We start from the raw sequence: 17291 nt of genomic DNA, 5'->3' as shown, positions 1-17291 counted from the left end.
ATGTTAGCTCTTTATACAGCAAAGTTACAGCGGGATACAAATAACACCAGGCTGATACTGCCACGATTTGTTCCCCCCCATCTAAATCACGGACAAACAGCATCCCACAGTTGTTTATGTTTTTAAAACCCATTTTGCACAGAGGCATTTTTTTTTTGAAAAATTTATTGATAGCAATGTTGAATATTACACAGGAAAAAAACAACTACATGTAAAATAATTACACCGTGACGCCTCTGCCTTTCTAAATGGAGGGACAGTAACTGCGTGTTTATATGTAAGCATGTAAAACCTGAAGATGGAGACAAAATACTGTTAATCTGAATAGCTGCCATTCTGCAATTCCTCTCATGTAAACAATAACATTGCCCACAGCCTGACATGAATAAAGGCACATGCCTTTAATGTTGCATGACGAACTCTGTATTCCTCGTCCACACATAAACACAAAAGATGAGTTTAAAAAAAAAAAAATCTCAGTTTTCGGTGATTTGAAACACCATTTACGTGTGGACGAAACAGCTGCGTTTTCAAAAATACCAGTGTAGGCGTGGACGTAGTGTAAAAGAGTTAGTAGTTTATTTTCTTACTACCAAGGTTATTATTGCTAACGAAAACTAACGAAATAATGAAAACTAGAAGTGAAAAAACATTTTTGTTAATGGAAATAAAAATAAAAACAAAAAAAGGAAAACTAACTAAAACTGTAATGAGTGTTCACAAAACTAATTAAAATTAACTGCATTTATAGCAAAACTGTGTTTAGTTTTCATTGATGTGTGCGTGTCATACAATAGTCAAGGGTGAAAATGAAGTTTAGTTTCCAGATTTTTTTTGCTGTCTAATTATGCCAGCAGGTGGCAGTACGTTAGTCGAGTCGTCTGTGTTGCTGCTCCGTCCACGCGCAGAATCATGTCAGGAGAAAGCGCCAGATTCCAATTTGGGATTACTTTGAATATGACTGTTTTGGATAAAGCAAGTGTCTTGTAGTGGAAAGAGACAAATTATGAGGGACATTTCTAAAGGGGAAAAAATTCCCACAAACCTTAAAGTGCACTTGAAAAGCTCACACAAGAAGGCTAACCTAGCTTACCTTGAGAATGTAAGGGAGCACACTCAACCCTCATCCCCAGAAAACAGAAGCTAACCCCAGGCAAGGCAGCGTGATGCATCCCGATGGTAGCTGGAATCGCAACATACTCAAGGATAAGCAGAAGAGAATGACTGATATGATGAAACTGGGATTTTGTTACACTTAATTATTGCAAACACAACTAAAACTATAACTGAAACTAATCAAAACTAAACTGAAACTAAGGATTTTCAACAAAATAAAAACTAAACTAGCAAACAATTGGTAAAAACTAATTAAAACTGATATAAAATTGAAAATCTGAAGTCAAAACTAAATATAAAATAAAAACTACTGAAAATTGCAAAACTATTAAAACCCTGCTTACTACCTGCAGATTACTTGTATTTGCTCAATTGTTTACTAAATGTTTGAGGTGTGAAATAAACCGCAATTGAGCAAAATATGGGTGTGTGTGGTTGGAGGATGTGTTAGTGCGTGCGTGCGTGGGTGTGTGTGGTTGGAGGATGTGTTAGTGCGTGCGTGCGTGCGTGCGTGCGTGCGTGCGTGTGTGCGCGAGCAAGGGGGAGGGGGCGAAGAACACTTTTCTGTAAAACAAAGGGGGGGCCCAGCAAAAAAAGTTTGGGAACCACTGCCATAGAGGATGCCAGGGTTGAAATCATGGATAAGATGTTTCAGAAAAAAGACAAGATAAAATCTAACCCACTCTAGCATTAATACTTGCATCAGCTTTAGGAAAACTACACCTAGAGGACTGGGTGGCGAGGTGAGGTTGATCCCCTCCATTAGAGTAATGAATTGTCCATAGGAATCCAAAGGACCACCAAGCAGTGTGGTAAAATTGAGGATGTAGTTGATTAGAGGGAGAAGCGTGACACAAGTCTGCCTTTTGGATGGTGTCAGTACGACTCGTTTCTCCTGAAGGTCCAAAGACACAGAGGTGATTCTCTGGGTGAGCAGCATCAAAGTGGACACTGCCAAGAACAGTCTGAAAGTGAAAGAGATATTGCTGTGATTAAATAGGATATCTGTATACATATAATGTTTTTACTTTAGATGTAAAAACATTATGTCTAACTTAGGCTAAGAGTTCATCTATAATGGTGAAGAAATGGCCTCTGACATTCATATCAGAGTCTTTTTAGTACATTAGCTGTTCTAGAGCTGTGATCACACAAAGTTGATTCTTGGAAACGGCATCTGAAAGGTTAGGCAACAACATAACAATTCTTGGAAACGAAACAAAGTCAACAGGCTGCTAAAACCACGTGATGTGGTTGAATGCTTCAAGCAACAGAGATTGTTTTATTGAAAAACACATGGTCGTTTTGAGTTTGACATATTTCACAAAAGTGTGATTAGGAACATTTTTGCCACTGTGTTTACAACCCTGTACGCGTTTGAAAACTGAAGGGACTGTGCTGTGTTCTAATCCTATCAAAGATCAGAACATAGCTTATATAATTGAAAGAGCAAGATAAATTGCTCAGGAGTTTCACCTCATCTCCCAACCGTTGTGGCAGACATCTGTCCCTCCCTGGAGGCTTCTTCCTGTTAAAAGGGAGGGTTACCTTCCCACCATCACCAAGTGCTTTGCCCATAGGGTATCATCTGATTGTTGTGGTTTTCTCTCTAATACTGTAGGGTCATTGCCTTACAACTTAAAGACCTCACTTTTGTGATTTGGTACTAAATTCAAATGACGATTTTATGTTCTACATTGTTATGTTTCTAATTTCATGATGCAAATGTGTTCTTTCTTATGTAAATATGATCTTTCTTAAAAAAGCCGTTGTCTCTGTTGTTCTAAACCTAGTAGATACTATTAAGCATTAGTGATACCTTTGAAGGTAATCGATGCCTGGATACCATCACGGATACTTGATTTTGAAATATGTGCCAAGCATGAACTGCACCTTCTTAAAGTATCCAAAAATGTACTGCTCTGGTCACAGGTCCTCATTCTTTTTAAAGGTGCCAACTTTCTGTAACTTGTTATAGAAGAGAGAGGGGTTTTAAATATTTTTTTAAAATAAATACGATAGAGATACCATACAAATCACTGCATGCTGCATTATTTATATTTTATACAACATCCTAACTCTGAACAGGCTTGATTCATACATCTGTACACCCTAGAGAATATTCACTTACGAAAGGTTCGGAGGATATAGCATGAAAACTGTCCCATATGTTTATGTAATTTGTAATGGCAGAGTGAAATCAAGATTAATACCTGATGATGACTGGTTTGTGCAGGTAGTATTCCCTGTTAGGGCTGCCACAAACGATTATTTTGATAGTCGACTAGTCAAAGATTATTTTTGCAATTAGTCGACTAATCAGATCATGCGTCCACTGGACGTAAAAGTACATCTTATTGCACCAGCAGCATCTGCTCTTATATAACTATCATTAGCTTACAGCTTTAAGTGTTTAAGGTCTGTGCTAACTAAAAATAAAGACAAGATGGTAGTTTATTAAATTTTAATGAAATTTGCAGATTGTTTCGGTGAAGTTTAATAAACTCCTTGCTATCTAAAATATAACAGGACACTGGAGTATATTCTCGAGAATCTCACACTTCTGATAATCAGCTGTCTGCTTGACGTTTATTCAGCTATGTAAAAACTATAACTTTAATCTCACCCAAACTGATTTACTCAGGAACAAATAAAATACTAAAAAAAGCTAAACAATAACATTGTTAAGTTATCTAAGTGACTTATATATGTTTAACCTGAGTAGCGAAAGACAGCGGTGGGTCTCAGGGCACTAGTGAGCCTAGCCCCCGGCTCGCTATCGAGCTAGTGGGTAACAGACGTCTCCGAAAACGTCGGAGCGCTTTTGAAAATATGTGGTTGTCTTGATAAACTGAGCAGATATTTGAGGTTTACACAGCTACATTCTCGCCTGAACATATGTTAAACCTTTATTTTGTGACCCAGAAAGAATAATAAGAGTAATATTAAAACTAACTAGCTGCCGCCGTTTGAGCTGGGCTGCGCTATGAATTCTGGGACACTGCTTCTTCTTCTTCTTCGGGGTTTAACGGCAGCTGGCATCCTTGTACATGCAGTGCTGCCATCTTCTGTATCAGTCCGTTATTACACTCTTAAATCCTACTACTTATTCCTGCGTCTTTTGTGATCTTACAAAGCTTCAAACGACGCGTCGACTATTAAATCAGTCGTCGATGATTTTGATAGTCGACGTAATCGTGACTAGTCGACTAATCGTGGCAGCCCTATTCCCTGTACTGTATAAGTAGGTGCCAGAAGGTTTGCCACAACATCTGCATAACAAATGCCCAGGTGTGGATACAGCTGTGATCTACACAGCACACGAGTAGAACAAAGGCAAGTGTGGAGGTGAACAGCTTGTGCTGTTATCCTGTTTGGTTTTCTCCAAACGTGATGCTTTGCAGTATCGCTAGACATCGCTATTGAAGCCTTTAGAGTCTCAGATGTAGCTCTTCTACATATATGTCTTTGGTTTGTCTGAGCATCTTCACCTTGTGCATTGTTTTATCACACATGTGAATCAGATCAATGAACTGCCAGACAATTTGTTTTTACAGAGGTCACCATACTTGCTGATGATTGTAGCATCTGGCTGTTACTTACCTTCTTACATCCTATAGACGCAAAGATTTAGTTTTTCCACACCGCTTCTGCATTTTGCTTACAAAAATGCACAAAAACTAATATTTCAATTCACTCATAATTTCTTTTTACCTTCAGGCTCTTGCAGACAATCATCATCCTTCATCCCGTCGTGGTCACCAGGCGCCTGATCTTGGTGTCGTTCCTCGTCTTCTGTGAGAATCTCAGATTCTTGGTTCTGCTCGAAAGGACCGTTCTCTTCTTCCTCCTTGAAGCATTCAGGAGAGTGCACTTCCTTCTTCAGACATTCTTCCTCAAGTACTGGTATTTCTGTGCAAGGTTTAGGTTCCTGTTCACTGATTTGCTGAGTGTGCACTTCTTCCTGCTTTAATTTTGTAAACGAGACACCTAAAATATCGCCGGTGATCATCTTAAGTTGTGCACAAGTGGGCGGGAGGGTTAACATATGTCTTTCAATTTTTAAACTCTCCTCTGTCCTCGTGTTATTTACATGTGCAACATTTAGCTTTGTTAAGGCTGAATTTGCCTCTATACCAACTTGATTCTTTGGATTCTGGAACAAAGGGAAGTTGCTCTCTTCAGCTAATGGGATATCACTTGCCTCAGTGCCCTTCTCCATCTTGACCGTTTTACCCTCATCTGCCTTGTTATGCATCTTGCTGTCATCATTGGCCAACTGTAAGATATGACGCAGTATGTCATCTTCTACCTTTGCCTCAATGTTCAGTGTTTTATGCTCAAGTGCTTTAACGTCTTGCTTTTGAGCTGGTGTTTCTTCATCCACTTTGAAATCATTTTCTGTCTCCATTTGTTGTTTGTCTCCAGATTCTGTGAATTCAGGTTGGGCTTGGTTTTCATTTGTCTGCCTCTCTTCCTCTGGATCGCCGTAATCCTCACATGGGGTATCTGTAATTTTCACTTCTGTTACACTTTGTTCCACATTTCCTGTCTCCATTTGTTGTTTGTCTCCAGATTCTGTGAATTCAGGTTGGACTTGGTTTTCATTTGTCTGCCTCTCTTCCTCTGGATCGCCGTAATCCTCACATGGGGTATCTGTAATTTTCACTTCTGTTACACTTTGTTCCACATTTCCTGTCTCCATTTGTTGTTTGTCTCCAGATTCTGTGAATTCAGGTTGGGCTTGGTTTTCATTTGTCTGCCTCTCTTCCTCTGGATCGCCGTAATCCTCACATGGGGTATCTGTAATTTTCACTTCTGTTACACTTTGTTCCACATTTCCTGTCTCCATTTGTTGTTTGTCTCCAGATTCTGTGAATTCAGGTTGGGCTTGGTTTTCATTTGTCTGCCTCTCTTCCTCTGGATCGCCGTAATCCTCACATGGGGTATCTGTAATTTTCACTTCTGTTACACTTTGTTCCACATTTCCTGTCTCCATTTTTTGTTTGTCTCCAGATTCTGTGAATTCAGGTTGGACTTGGTTTTCATTTGTCTGTCTCTCTTCCTCTGGATCGCCGTAATCCTCACATGGGGTATCTGTAATTTTCACTTCTGTTACACTTTGTTCCACATTTCCTGTCTCCATTTGTTGTTTGTCTCCAGATTCTGTGAATTCAGGTTGGGCTTGGTTTTCATTTGTCTGTCTCTCTTCCTCTGGATCGCCGTAATCCTCACATGGGGTATCTGTAATTTTCACTTCTGTTACACTTTGTTCCACATTTCCTGTCTCCATTTGTTGTTTGTCTCCAGATTCTGTGAATTCAGGTTGGACGTGGTTTTCATTTGTCTGCCTCTCTTCCTCTGGATCGCCGTAATCCTCACATGGGGTATCTGTAATTTTCACTTCTGTTACACTTTGTTCCACATTTCCTGTCTCCATTTGTTGTTTGTCTCCAGATTCTGTGAATTCAGGTTGGGCTTGGTTTTCATTTGTCTGCCTCTCTTCCTCTGGATCGCCGTAATCCTCACATGGGGTATCTGTAATTTTCACTTCTGTTACACTTTGTTCCACATTTCCTGTCTCCATTTGTTGTTTGTCTCCAGATTCTGTGAATTCAGGTTGGGCTTGGTTTTCATTTGTCTGCCTCTCTTCCTCTGGATCGCCGTAATCCTCACATGGGGTATCTGTAATTTTCACTTCTGTTACACTTTGTTCCACATTTCCTGTCTCCATTTGTTGTTTGTCTCCAGATTCTGTGAATTCAGGTTGGGCTTGGTTTTCATTTGTCTGCCTCTCTTCCTCTGGATCGCCGTAATCCTCACATGGGGTATCTGTAATTTTCACTTCTGTTACACTTTGTTCCACATTTCCTGTCTCCATTTGTTGTTTGTCTCCAGATTCTGTGAATTCAGGTTGGGCTTGGTTTTCATTTGTCTGCCTCTCTTCCTCTGGATCGCCGTAATCCTCACATGGGGTATCTGTAATTTTCACTTCTGTTACACTTTGTTCCACATTTCCTGTCTCCATTTGTTGTTTGTCTCCAGATTCTGTGAATTCAGGTTGGGCTTGGTTTTCATTTGTCTGTCTCTCTTCCTCTGGATCGCCGTAATCCTCACATGGGGTATCTGTAATTTTCACTTCTGTTACACTTTGTTCCACATTTCCTGTCTCCATTTGTTGTTTGTCTCCAGATTCTGTGAATTCAGGTTGGACGTGGTTTTCATTTGTCTGCCTCTCTTCCTCTGGATCGCCGTAATCCTCACATGGGGTATCTGTAATTTTCACTTCTGTTACACTTTGTTCCACATTTCCTGTCTCCATTTGTTGTTTGTCTCCAGATTCTGTGAATTCAGGTTGGGCTTGGTTTTCATTTGTCTGCCTCTCTTCCTCTGGATCGCCGTAATCCTCACATGGGGTATCTGTAATTTTCACTTCTGTTACACTTTGTTCCACATTTCCTGTCTCCATTTGTTGTTTGTCTCCAGATTCTGTGAATTCAGGTTGGGCTTGGTTTTCATTTGTCTGCCTCTCTTCCTCTGGATCGCCGTAATCCTCACATGGGGTATCTGTAATTTTCACTTCTGTTACACTTTGTTCCACATTTCCTGTCTCCTGTTCTCTTGCAGTCTCTAGCAGCACAAGCTCCGCTTGTTTTTGCAGCTCTTTTTGGACAGTAGAGTTTGGTTTGGCATTTTCATGTTGAATGTCTGATTCGGAAGTCTGGCCAGGACTTTCTCCGTTGGTTTCCTGGCATTCCCTGATCTGGAGTGCACTTTTCTCTGTGGTATAGTTTTCTTCCAGGTTCTCAGCTTGCGGAACCTCATCACAGTCTGCAAAAAGGTCCTCCATTTCTACATCTTCTCTCTCCTTATCTAGCTGGTCCATGTTAGACAAATGTTCCTCTTCTTCTTCTGTTACTGGCACATTATCAATGCTTGCCTCCAGCTGATCAAGGCTCCCCTGACCCACGAGTTCATGATTCTTCATGACCTGCATAGACAGAATCAAGGTCCAAATTATGATACACTTTTCCATCACATTATATTGGGGTGGGGCACTGATGATGTGGAAGCCTCAAAAACTCATTTATCCAATATAATACACTTGGAGTTATGGGGTTGAGATAAGACTCCCAGTCCTATAGTTTATGGGAAGACAGACATGACATAGTAAACACTTTCCTTGTGAGTTTATGGGCTTAGTCACTGATTTTGGAAGCATACTGAATAAAACATTACTACAACTATTTTGCAAATCATGTTTAAATTGCTTAAAAATGTTGGATTATCTTTTGTCTGCTTACTGCATAGAGATAGCAGTTTCACTGTCAGCCCCTCTCCTTCTCACCACAACTTATTCTTTGAAATAGAAGTGGGCGGTATAAACGGTATACGGTAGAAACGATATAAATTTGGCCAACGGTAGAGATTTTGACTATACCGCTCTACCGCGATAGCGTATGTTGATGGTGTCATCAAGCTGCGCCTGTTTTGGTTGAAAGCATTGCAGCGACTAAAAACAACATCATCTGCAATTTTTACTGAGCGACAGTAATAGCAAAGAGACAAAGCACTTTTGGAATATGGGGATAGCCAAAAACTCCACTCCTCCACTTCCGTCCCATTGATTCATTAATGCTGAATTCTCTCGCAGCTGCTATATTCCCATGTTGTTGCAGTATATTAATGACTAACCTCGTATTGTGGATGGATTATCTCAGTTGTTCTCCTGACTGAAGTTTGGTCCGTTTACAGCATCCTGCCATGCAATTGCATTTGTCCCTAACCACTAGAAACCCTCACGTTAACTTTTATCGAGTGGGAAAAAGTTGGCATTCATCCTTCCGCTTCACTGTGCTAATGTTATGCTAACGTAGCTGTGTCGCTAGCAATCACGTAGGACATCATTATATACCAGCTAGCCCAACTTCAGTAACCTTACAAATGTCATTGCTGTTTAGTTTTCTGTCTTCATTTATGTTGGAAGTGATAGCAGAGCTGTACATTTAAATTTTTTCAGAAATCTCTCAGTCAGAACATGCTATATGATGTTTAGGTGGAAGCTAGCGAGCAAATTTCCTGCTAACTTCTAACTCCATTCAATTTAATAGATTCTGTTTTCATGGATGCCTGGATGTTAAACTTAATTGTTACACCTGGTAGAGCAGAAACGCTGATCATTTTATTAAAGATGAAAGAATTGCGATAGTTTGTAACTCTCAGTGACGCTGCAGTGTTTGACTTTGGGACCTGAAGTGGACGGAGTTTTGGATTACTCCGCAAGGCTCCTGACTACGGCAGCCGTAATGCTCCGGCAATCCATCAAGCGGTGCGCTTTCATAGCTCTCCAAAGTCGTACTAAAACATTTTTTGATTTCTACGCACCGTGTAACACAAAATCGGTTTGAGGTCAGTAAGCACAACCAGAATTCATACATAAGGCACACTGTCGATTTTTGAGAAAATTAAAGGATTTTAAGTGTGCCTTATAGTGTGTAAAATACGTTATACAGAAGAAAAGAATATATCCTGATATATATCGTTACCGCACATGCTTCAAATTATACCGTGATATGGATTTTAGGCCATATCGCCCAGCCCTACTTTGAAACTAAGATGGTTGTGGTGAAAATGCTAATCTTGGGGCATCAAAACACAATTTCAGAAACCAACGGATCGTGTCACAGTAGTTGTCCATGTCCATCTTTGACATTACTTATGGTTTAATCCCTGTAAATGTAGCACTTTTTAATAGCCAAGGAATTGGGGTAGGATATGCACTGCATCACTCCATTAGGTGCAACCTTAATCAATATTAAACCGATTTGTGGCAAAGTTTTTGGACTACAAAAACATTCAGACTAAAGGAATCAAATGGCCCAGTGCCAATGTCTCTGTAGCCAATGTGATATGTGAATAAAACCATTCTTTTGCAAAAGTAAGTCCACTGTCTATATGTAGCTTGTGAAAGTGATGCAGTGCTATTAAACAAGATACATGGTTGACATTTAAAAATGTCATTCTGATGAATTCTTTATGTTAATTTATATATCTATTCATATTTTTAGGATGTATGCTCCCACTCTTTCGTTGGCTACTCCCTTCAAATACCAGACATGTTGACATCTGACATCTAATTGCTGTTTACATTTTTTATAGGCTTAAATAACTTCATTCTTCATTCAACTTCATTTTCTCTTGATTTTCTAGATCTTCATGGTTATGACAGCAGTGTGTAGAACAAAAGCACCGTCCGCCCATCAGTTAAAGAGAATACCTTTTTTGACCCAAAGATGATGCCTTGATGGCAACGTGACAGTTTGGGGCGACGAACCTCTATTGGCACTACACGTTCCTCTGTAAAGAAAAAAAAAGGAAAAAAGGGAATGCTTATGTGACAGCGTCAGGTATCGGAAAGCAGAACACGTTCCTACAAATCCTGCAAATGCTCCAACATACCACGATGCAAGACAATGTGATCAATCATGTTGTTCTTGTTCTTAGTTTGGTACAGACAGAAAGGGCAGCAGAGGTCCTTCTGATGAGTAGGCTTTGACTGGCAGGTAGAGTGACCCGTCTCCATGTGCATTACCAGAGTTTTCCTAATGACAACAGGAGAAATCAGTGATAACATTGCAAATCTGTCGGTGTTTGGTGACAACTCGTGTTGAGTAATGAGTAGAAATGACAAATTCAAGATGTCTGTCAAGTCAAATACCTCATAAAACTCATCCAAGTTATTTCCATACATCTAAAATAATTGACAACAATGTCTAAATTTGAATAAAAGAAGCTTCTTCTTCAAAAAGGGTTCAAACAGCAGATAGCGCGGCATGTTTGATTTAGCACACTTTTATGCCAGGTTCTCTTCCCGATGCCACCCCAAAGGGATTTGTGTCTCCTCCTTGAGGCAAACCAGGAATGCATTATGTCACCTGACTATAGAAACTAGTCAGATCCTGCGCATCTGTGATGATGCAGAATTAAAAGTATCAATTATTACTCATCCTGAATGTAAATGCGAGAATAAATGCAACATTTAAAACAAATGTGAAAACGAATATTTACTAGGGCTGCTCGATTATGGCAAAAATTATAATCACGATTATTTTCACTGAAATTGAGATCTCGATTATTTGACAATATTTATTTAACAATAACAATGTATTGAATAATGACTTTAAAGATTGTCAAAAAATAATATAAAATAGTGTGCAAATACTGATAACAGTGCAAATGTTTGCAATATAAAAAATAAATGAAAAATGTAAACATCTATGTTTAGTGAACTTTGCAGTGTTGCTCTGTGGTGCAGCTACGACACTGTAGCAAAGTTTACACACTATGTCTACTTGATCCACGTCTGACTCCACCAACCCATAATGTTTCCACACCACTGAAGTTTTTTTTTTTACCTCTCTTTTCAACCAACAGCAGTCACTCTCCTCTCCAAATAACTTCTGCTTAGCTTTCGGAGCTTCCCTCGGGTCCTCTTAATTGTTGTGACACGTGTTCGAAATGCAGAGAGGTGCGCTCGATTTGCCACACGGAGCAGCGCGAGAGTAAAGCACGAGGGAGGGGCTAATAATCGGCTCAGTCATTTTTAATGATCGTTTAAAGCCCAGATCGTAATCGTGATTAAAATTCGATTAATTGAGCAGCCCTAATATTTACATAAAATTTTTTTTTTTTTTTTTTTTTTTTTAAATCTTGAGATAAAGAAGCTTTTCTGCAAAGGTTTTCCAATACCCAGATAGGCACTGTACTTTTTCAGACTAAACAAGACCAACTGTTAAAATTTCCATTTGGCTATGTTACTTTTTAAGTGAGCCCACAAGAAGAAGAAGAAGAAGAAGAAAAAAGCGTGGCAAAATGGTGTGACTGCTTTAATATATGAGCTTAAATTTGTCTATTATCAATACTTTTTTTTAGTTTAGTTTTTAACAATAAAAAAAGCCCAAAGTTCTTACTTGTGTTTTAATCCAGATGTGGAGCTATTGTCCAGTTTCTTGATGGCTGCCAGGGCTGCGTGGCTGTGCTCATGGGAATGCAAGCCTTTCAATGACATAAACATCCGGCCGCACTGTTTACACGTGTGTTTGTCTCTATTCGATTCTAGTTCTGGCTGCTGTACATCAGAGAGTTCTGATGTAGCGGCGCTCTGTACTGGTGTCCCGTTCCAACGATTAACCTCGTTCACAGTTTCCAATGTGGTCATTTCATCTTGCCTGCAGGGCTGGAAAAAAAAAAAAAAAAAAAAATCACAGTAATGGTCAAATAACACGAGTAGATCAGAAGACAAAGAGCGTAGACAGGAATTACAGCGTCAACTTACCTCGCTGGATTCTTGCTCTAGTGTTGTGCTAATAAGCGACTCCTTTCTCTGCGCAGCCTTGGCCTTCTCCAGCATCCTTGCTCTGTGGCGATCCATGTGATAACACACCATTCGAATCCCATTTAATTGTGTGTTGCAGTGGTCACATTTGTAAACCCCTGTGTTTTTCTTTTTCCTCAATCCTAGTGACAACACAGTAAAGTCCAATTTCCACTCTGAGCGGTGAAAAGTACTATAGTGGTCAATGAGCAGCTGCGACGACTTGAATGTTAATTCTGGACATTTCAAACATTTAACCTTTGTGCTGTTGCCTGATTTAAGTATGTTGCTGGGAAAGTTCCATTTACGCTTATATTTCTCAAGAAGTTTGTAAATACTGACTGCATCCAATTTGTGATAATTTTTGTAGTGGCGCTGGAGGTATTGATATCGTCCTTTATAGGTGCACATCTGGCACTTGTACAACTGTTTGTTGCTGCAGAGGCCGGACAGCAAAGTTGATGGGGATGCCTCAGGAGTTTCCGTTTGTGGAGCCTGTCTACTTTTCGCAATTTTTACTCCTCTCGAAGTTTTGTTTTTCACAGAGGCATCCTTCCGTGCTGAGCCCTGAGATGTGTGAACCGGCTGGCTTTCAGTGTCAGTGTGCTCATACACTTTTCTGTCATGATGAACCATCTTACAGTGAGCATTGAGTTTTGTCAGTGATCCATGGATTTGTGAACATTTTTTACACAAGTACCCTCTTTCATTAGAACGTCTTCCTAAAGTACAATTGACCATGTTTGATGCAAAGACTTCACCTGTCTCAAGTTCATCTGCCCAGACTACAATTGCTGGATGCTTCATTTGACAGTGAGTGAGGGTCCCTTGGGAGCTAACATTCACATATGGACACTTTGGACACTTGTAGATCAAGAGGCTTTTTTCTGCTGTTATGCTAGACTTCAATGTCTTATGCAGACGTTTTTGGAGCTGCTGTTCTGGTTTTTGTTCTTGTTCATATCTTTCAATTACAGCTTCCGGGTGTTTCAATCCACAGTGAATGTGGAGACCCTGTTTGCTATTAAAATTTGCAGAGCAGTAAAGGCACTTGAACACTTTGGAGGACAATGAGCCAGGTCTGTCACTTTGGTCTTCCACCCGCCAGCTTGCGCTTGTTTTCTTGGAAAGTTCTGCACTCAAAGGATGAACCATTCGGTAATGGTGTGCCAGATCTGACAAAGAGTTAGATTTAAAAGAGCATCTTTTGCAAGACAAACCAGCTTTATTTTGTCCGGATCTTTGGGATAGCAATCTGTTTTCAGTGCCATTGCCTCCACTCTGCTCTAGATCAGGCTTCTTCTTTTTACAATGGACCATTCCAGGACCGGCATATAACTGAAAATTTACATACTCAACGCAGGGGACACGTCCTAGGTGGCGTTCCTCGTAGTGCTCATAAACTGCTGCAGCTTTTTCATGTCTGAAAACACAGAATTCACAATAATAGCCGGGCTCTAATAATCCTTGTCTAAAATAATATCTTAAAATATCTGTGACTGTACGCTTTACTTTGTGAATTTTCCTTAAATGCGTCTTCAGAGCATATATCACGTCAGTTTTGTATGCGCATGCGTAACAGTTCAGGGACCTCTTTCTGTGTGGGGTTGTCACTGAGGGTGTTGCTGAAATGACCAAAGACTTTGAATGCTTCCTTGTTTTTTTCTTTTTCATTTTCAGCTTGAGGATTTCCTGAGCAGCTTCTTCATTTTGAGTGGATGTTAGAGGAGATTTCTGTGCCTGATCGTGGATCTTAGATGTATGCAGAAGGACTTCTGAAGTCTTCGCCTTAAATCCATGATGTATTCTGCTGTAATGGTGCATTACCCGATCCAAAGTACTATGCCTGTAGTTACAAAAGTGGCAAAAAAATGCTTTTTCTTCGCCTTCATTTATTATAGGAGGAGGTAGATGGGAAGAAGAGGAATCCTTTGCATTTGCTTTCCTGATTTCATCATGGATTAAAGCTGTATATTCAAGAACACACTTAGTGCTGGAATTACACTTTCGATGAACCTTAGCCTGATGGATAATTACTCCTTTTACAGACGGATTTCCAAAGTTGCATTTGTGGCAGTAAAACAAGTTTTCTGGACATGCGTAGGACTTGTTCTGTCTCTCTCCTGTTTCTGAGGCATCTGCTGTGTAATCCTCCTTATACAGATCTTCTTTTTCCCTACACATCTTCACTTGTTTACTAGTATTAAATTGGGAAGATGAAGGACTTTTTGACATCTTAGATTCACTCTGACGTTTCTGCATCTCAGCACTGTACCCTAGGACATCATCAGTACCTATTGGTGCATCCATAGAATGTTTTGCATTGTGATGACCAAGGATACTCTTAACCTCGGTACTTGTGTAACTGCAGAACTGGCAGTAAAATGTTTCATTTGGTAAACTGGATGAGGAAATGTCCAGTCCAGTAGTAATTTCATTACTGGATTTTGTTGGAAACTTCGAAGATTCCCCTTTCGTGGTTTGGGAAGATTCTGAACGATTCTTACAGGCTTCTGGTGTGGTCTCTGAATGATCTACTACAATCACAGAATCTGAACACTTCTCAGATGTCATCTCTGATGCTGCATGTGATGTGGGACAAGCGGACTGTTTGATTTTATCCAATGTGATTACTTCATCTGGGTGGCTTTTTTGGTAGTGAACATCTAGACTCAGCTGAGACGATTCCTCTTGGCATTCAGACATTGAATATCTGCAGAACAATAAGGAATTCTCCACTTCATATGTTGCATGCTTTGCCTTGTAATGTTCTTTCAAAGACTTCAATAGATTGATAGTAAATTTACAAAGAAAGCATTTGAAAACCAAACTGAGGCCACATGATTTCATGGCAAATACATCTGGGGCATCTGGATGATTTTCCAAGTAGTGCCTCTTGAGGTCAGCTGTGCTTAAAAACTCAACTGGACACTCCAAGCAACGAAAGGTGGCACTGTGATCACTTGCGTCCTGAATGTAGACAGAATTGTATCTGATATAAGGGTGGTCACTTTGATAATGGGCAGAAATTCGCCTGATGCCTACGTCACTGTAGTCACAATGTTTACAAGAATACACTTTTGCCGCGTCTGCCTCGTCTTCATCTTCGCTGACTTCGCTGCTGGATGACTGTTGTCTATTTTCTTTTTCTTTTTCCGTGAGCATCTCTTCGTGATCCAACTTGGCTTTTTTGACAGGATGACCTTTTAAACTTTTACCACTGGATCTCTTCACAGCACTGTCAGGAACAGTTTCCTTTCTGAATTGTTCCGGAGTTTTAGTCAAATCAGTAGTCAAGTCAGTGTGCAAAAAAGGGTACGACTTACTTCCGGTGATATCTATCACAGACTTTGCTGTGACTTTAAACACACCACTACTGTTTGGACAGGAGCTTGAAGGAGATTCCTGCAAAATTTTCAGGTCCTTTAATGTGCAGTTTGCTTCTGAGGTAGAAATATCTGAAAGAACTGATGGATCTTCCGATGTTCCTGCAGCTTCATTGTTCTGGTTTGCTGAAATGACACTTAAAGTGCTGTCGAGGTTTTCTGAAATGATGACACCTCCTGACACGTTAGGATTTTCTGAAGTTTTGTGACACAGTTCCTCGTGTTCACTTAAACCATCCCAACTACAAGCTTTAAAATCACACCTCTGGCATTTAAAATTATCTCCTGAACTGCTGCTGCTGTTCTCTGTGTTGGCTTTGTCAGTCCCAGGGCATAAACCAGCCTCTCTGAGAGAAATTTCTGTATTGAGGCCATGCACCTTGTTGAGGTGTTCAAAAAGGTACACCTTCGATTTGAAGACCAGCACACAGTGACTACAATGGAAAGCCTCGACTTGGGATTCTTCAGTGACTGCTTGGCTGATGACTTGCTTGATGTGGCCAGAGGTGGAGCACTCCACTGTATCTGAGGGGGCAGGCAACAGACCAGTATAGATCAGCATAGGTCAGTATCTATTCACAAAGACGTTGCATACCTCTGTGATACATACCGTTTTCCATCTTGCATGCCTCTTTTAACCCACAGCCTTACACATTAAGTGACACACCTAGACAACTGAAAAAACAGATTATTATTTTTCTCAAGGCACAGAAGCAGCACAACATAATCCGACGCTACTTCGTTATCCGTTATTAAGTTATACACACAAGTGAATACTTAAAAAAGAGAGCGAGAGAGCGAGATTGTACGCTTTGCTAATATTATCTTTAAATATGGCAGCACAAAGAACTCAACACCTCTATTTAACTTTCAGTGTAGCATATTCAACAGGAAGGAGACGTAAAACGAGTCAACCGAATAAACAGATCCTACCTATTTTAACAAAATGCCGAGATGTGCAACTCGCTAAAGTGCGCGATGCACGCAAGGTTTTTACTCACGCATGCACACAAAAACAGGACAAGGCTTAGGAGGCACCGTTTTGAACCGCTGCTGGAGGTCGCATGAACACGGAGCACGTTTCCGCCATTTTTCAAGCGTGTGTGACTCTCCCTGGCCTGTGCTTCCCCCACCGCAACAAAACATCTTCACTTCCGTAGAATTCACCAACCCTTCAAAATAAAACTACCTGAAAACTACCTCCGCTGTGTAAGTAATTAAAATATCAGTTATAATGTTATTTACCAGCAGTTACACGAGATTCGATATAACGACAGGATATTTTGGTTTAATACGAACTAGGATTTCTTAATTGTATTTTTTTAAATTTTATCAATTTGATAAAAAAAAAATATGTGTTTGTTAATATTCACGAAAACGTATGGAGTTTTTTGTTGTTGTTTTTTTTACTTCCA

General features: G+C 40.0%; 1 protein-coding gene across 3 annotated transcripts; it reads right to left on the bottom strand.

Moving 5' to 3' along the window:
* Positions 1-463: 463 nt before the first annotated feature.
* Positions 464-17034, bottom strand: LOC146657820 (uncharacterized). Of its 3 annotated transcripts, none has more exons than XM_085426151.1 (8): positions 16878-17034; positions 16487-16551; positions 12452-16401; positions 12087-12352; positions 10576-10718; positions 10394-10473; positions 4831-8107; positions 464-2081 (listed from the first exon to the last, which is right to left on the bottom strand). In XM_085426151.1, exons 2-8 carry the CDS (start codon positions 16494-16496, stop codon positions 2056-2058), a joined length of 7752 nt encoding a protein of 2583 aa, XP_085282277.1. In that variant the 5' UTR covers positions 16497-16551; positions 16878-17034; the 3' UTR covers positions 464-2055. The 3 variants fall into 3 exon arrangements, with proteins under 3 accessions (XP_085282277.1, XP_085282278.1, XP_085282279.1); XM_085426152.1 differs by having other exon boundaries at positions 16915-17021; XM_085426153.1 differs by having other exon boundaries at positions 16810-16966.
* Positions 17035-17291: the final 257 nt, after the last annotated feature.

This window comes from Rhamphochromis longiceps, linkage group LG12, assembly GCF_057381845.1.
Source record: "Rhamphochromis longiceps isolate RC_006_pf linkage group LG12, R_longiceps_female_GT1.1, whole genome shotgun sequence".
Classification (NCBI taxonomy): Eukaryota; Metazoa; Chordata; class Actinopteri; order Cichliformes; family Cichlidae; genus Rhamphochromis; species Rhamphochromis longiceps.
This window is presented reverse-complemented; position numbering and strand designations above follow the sequence as displayed.

Coding starts and splice junctions, on each gene's coding strand:
- LOC146657820 (XM_085426151.1), bottom strand. Junction 12,353..12,451: donor TAGAGCAAGAATCCAGCGAG/GTAAGTTGACGC, acceptor TTTTTTTTCCAG/CCCTGCAGGCAAGATGAAAT. Junction 8,108..10,393: donor TCATCTTTGGGTCAAAAAAG/GTATTCTCTTTA, acceptor CTGTCTATGCAG/GTCATGAAGAATCATGAACT.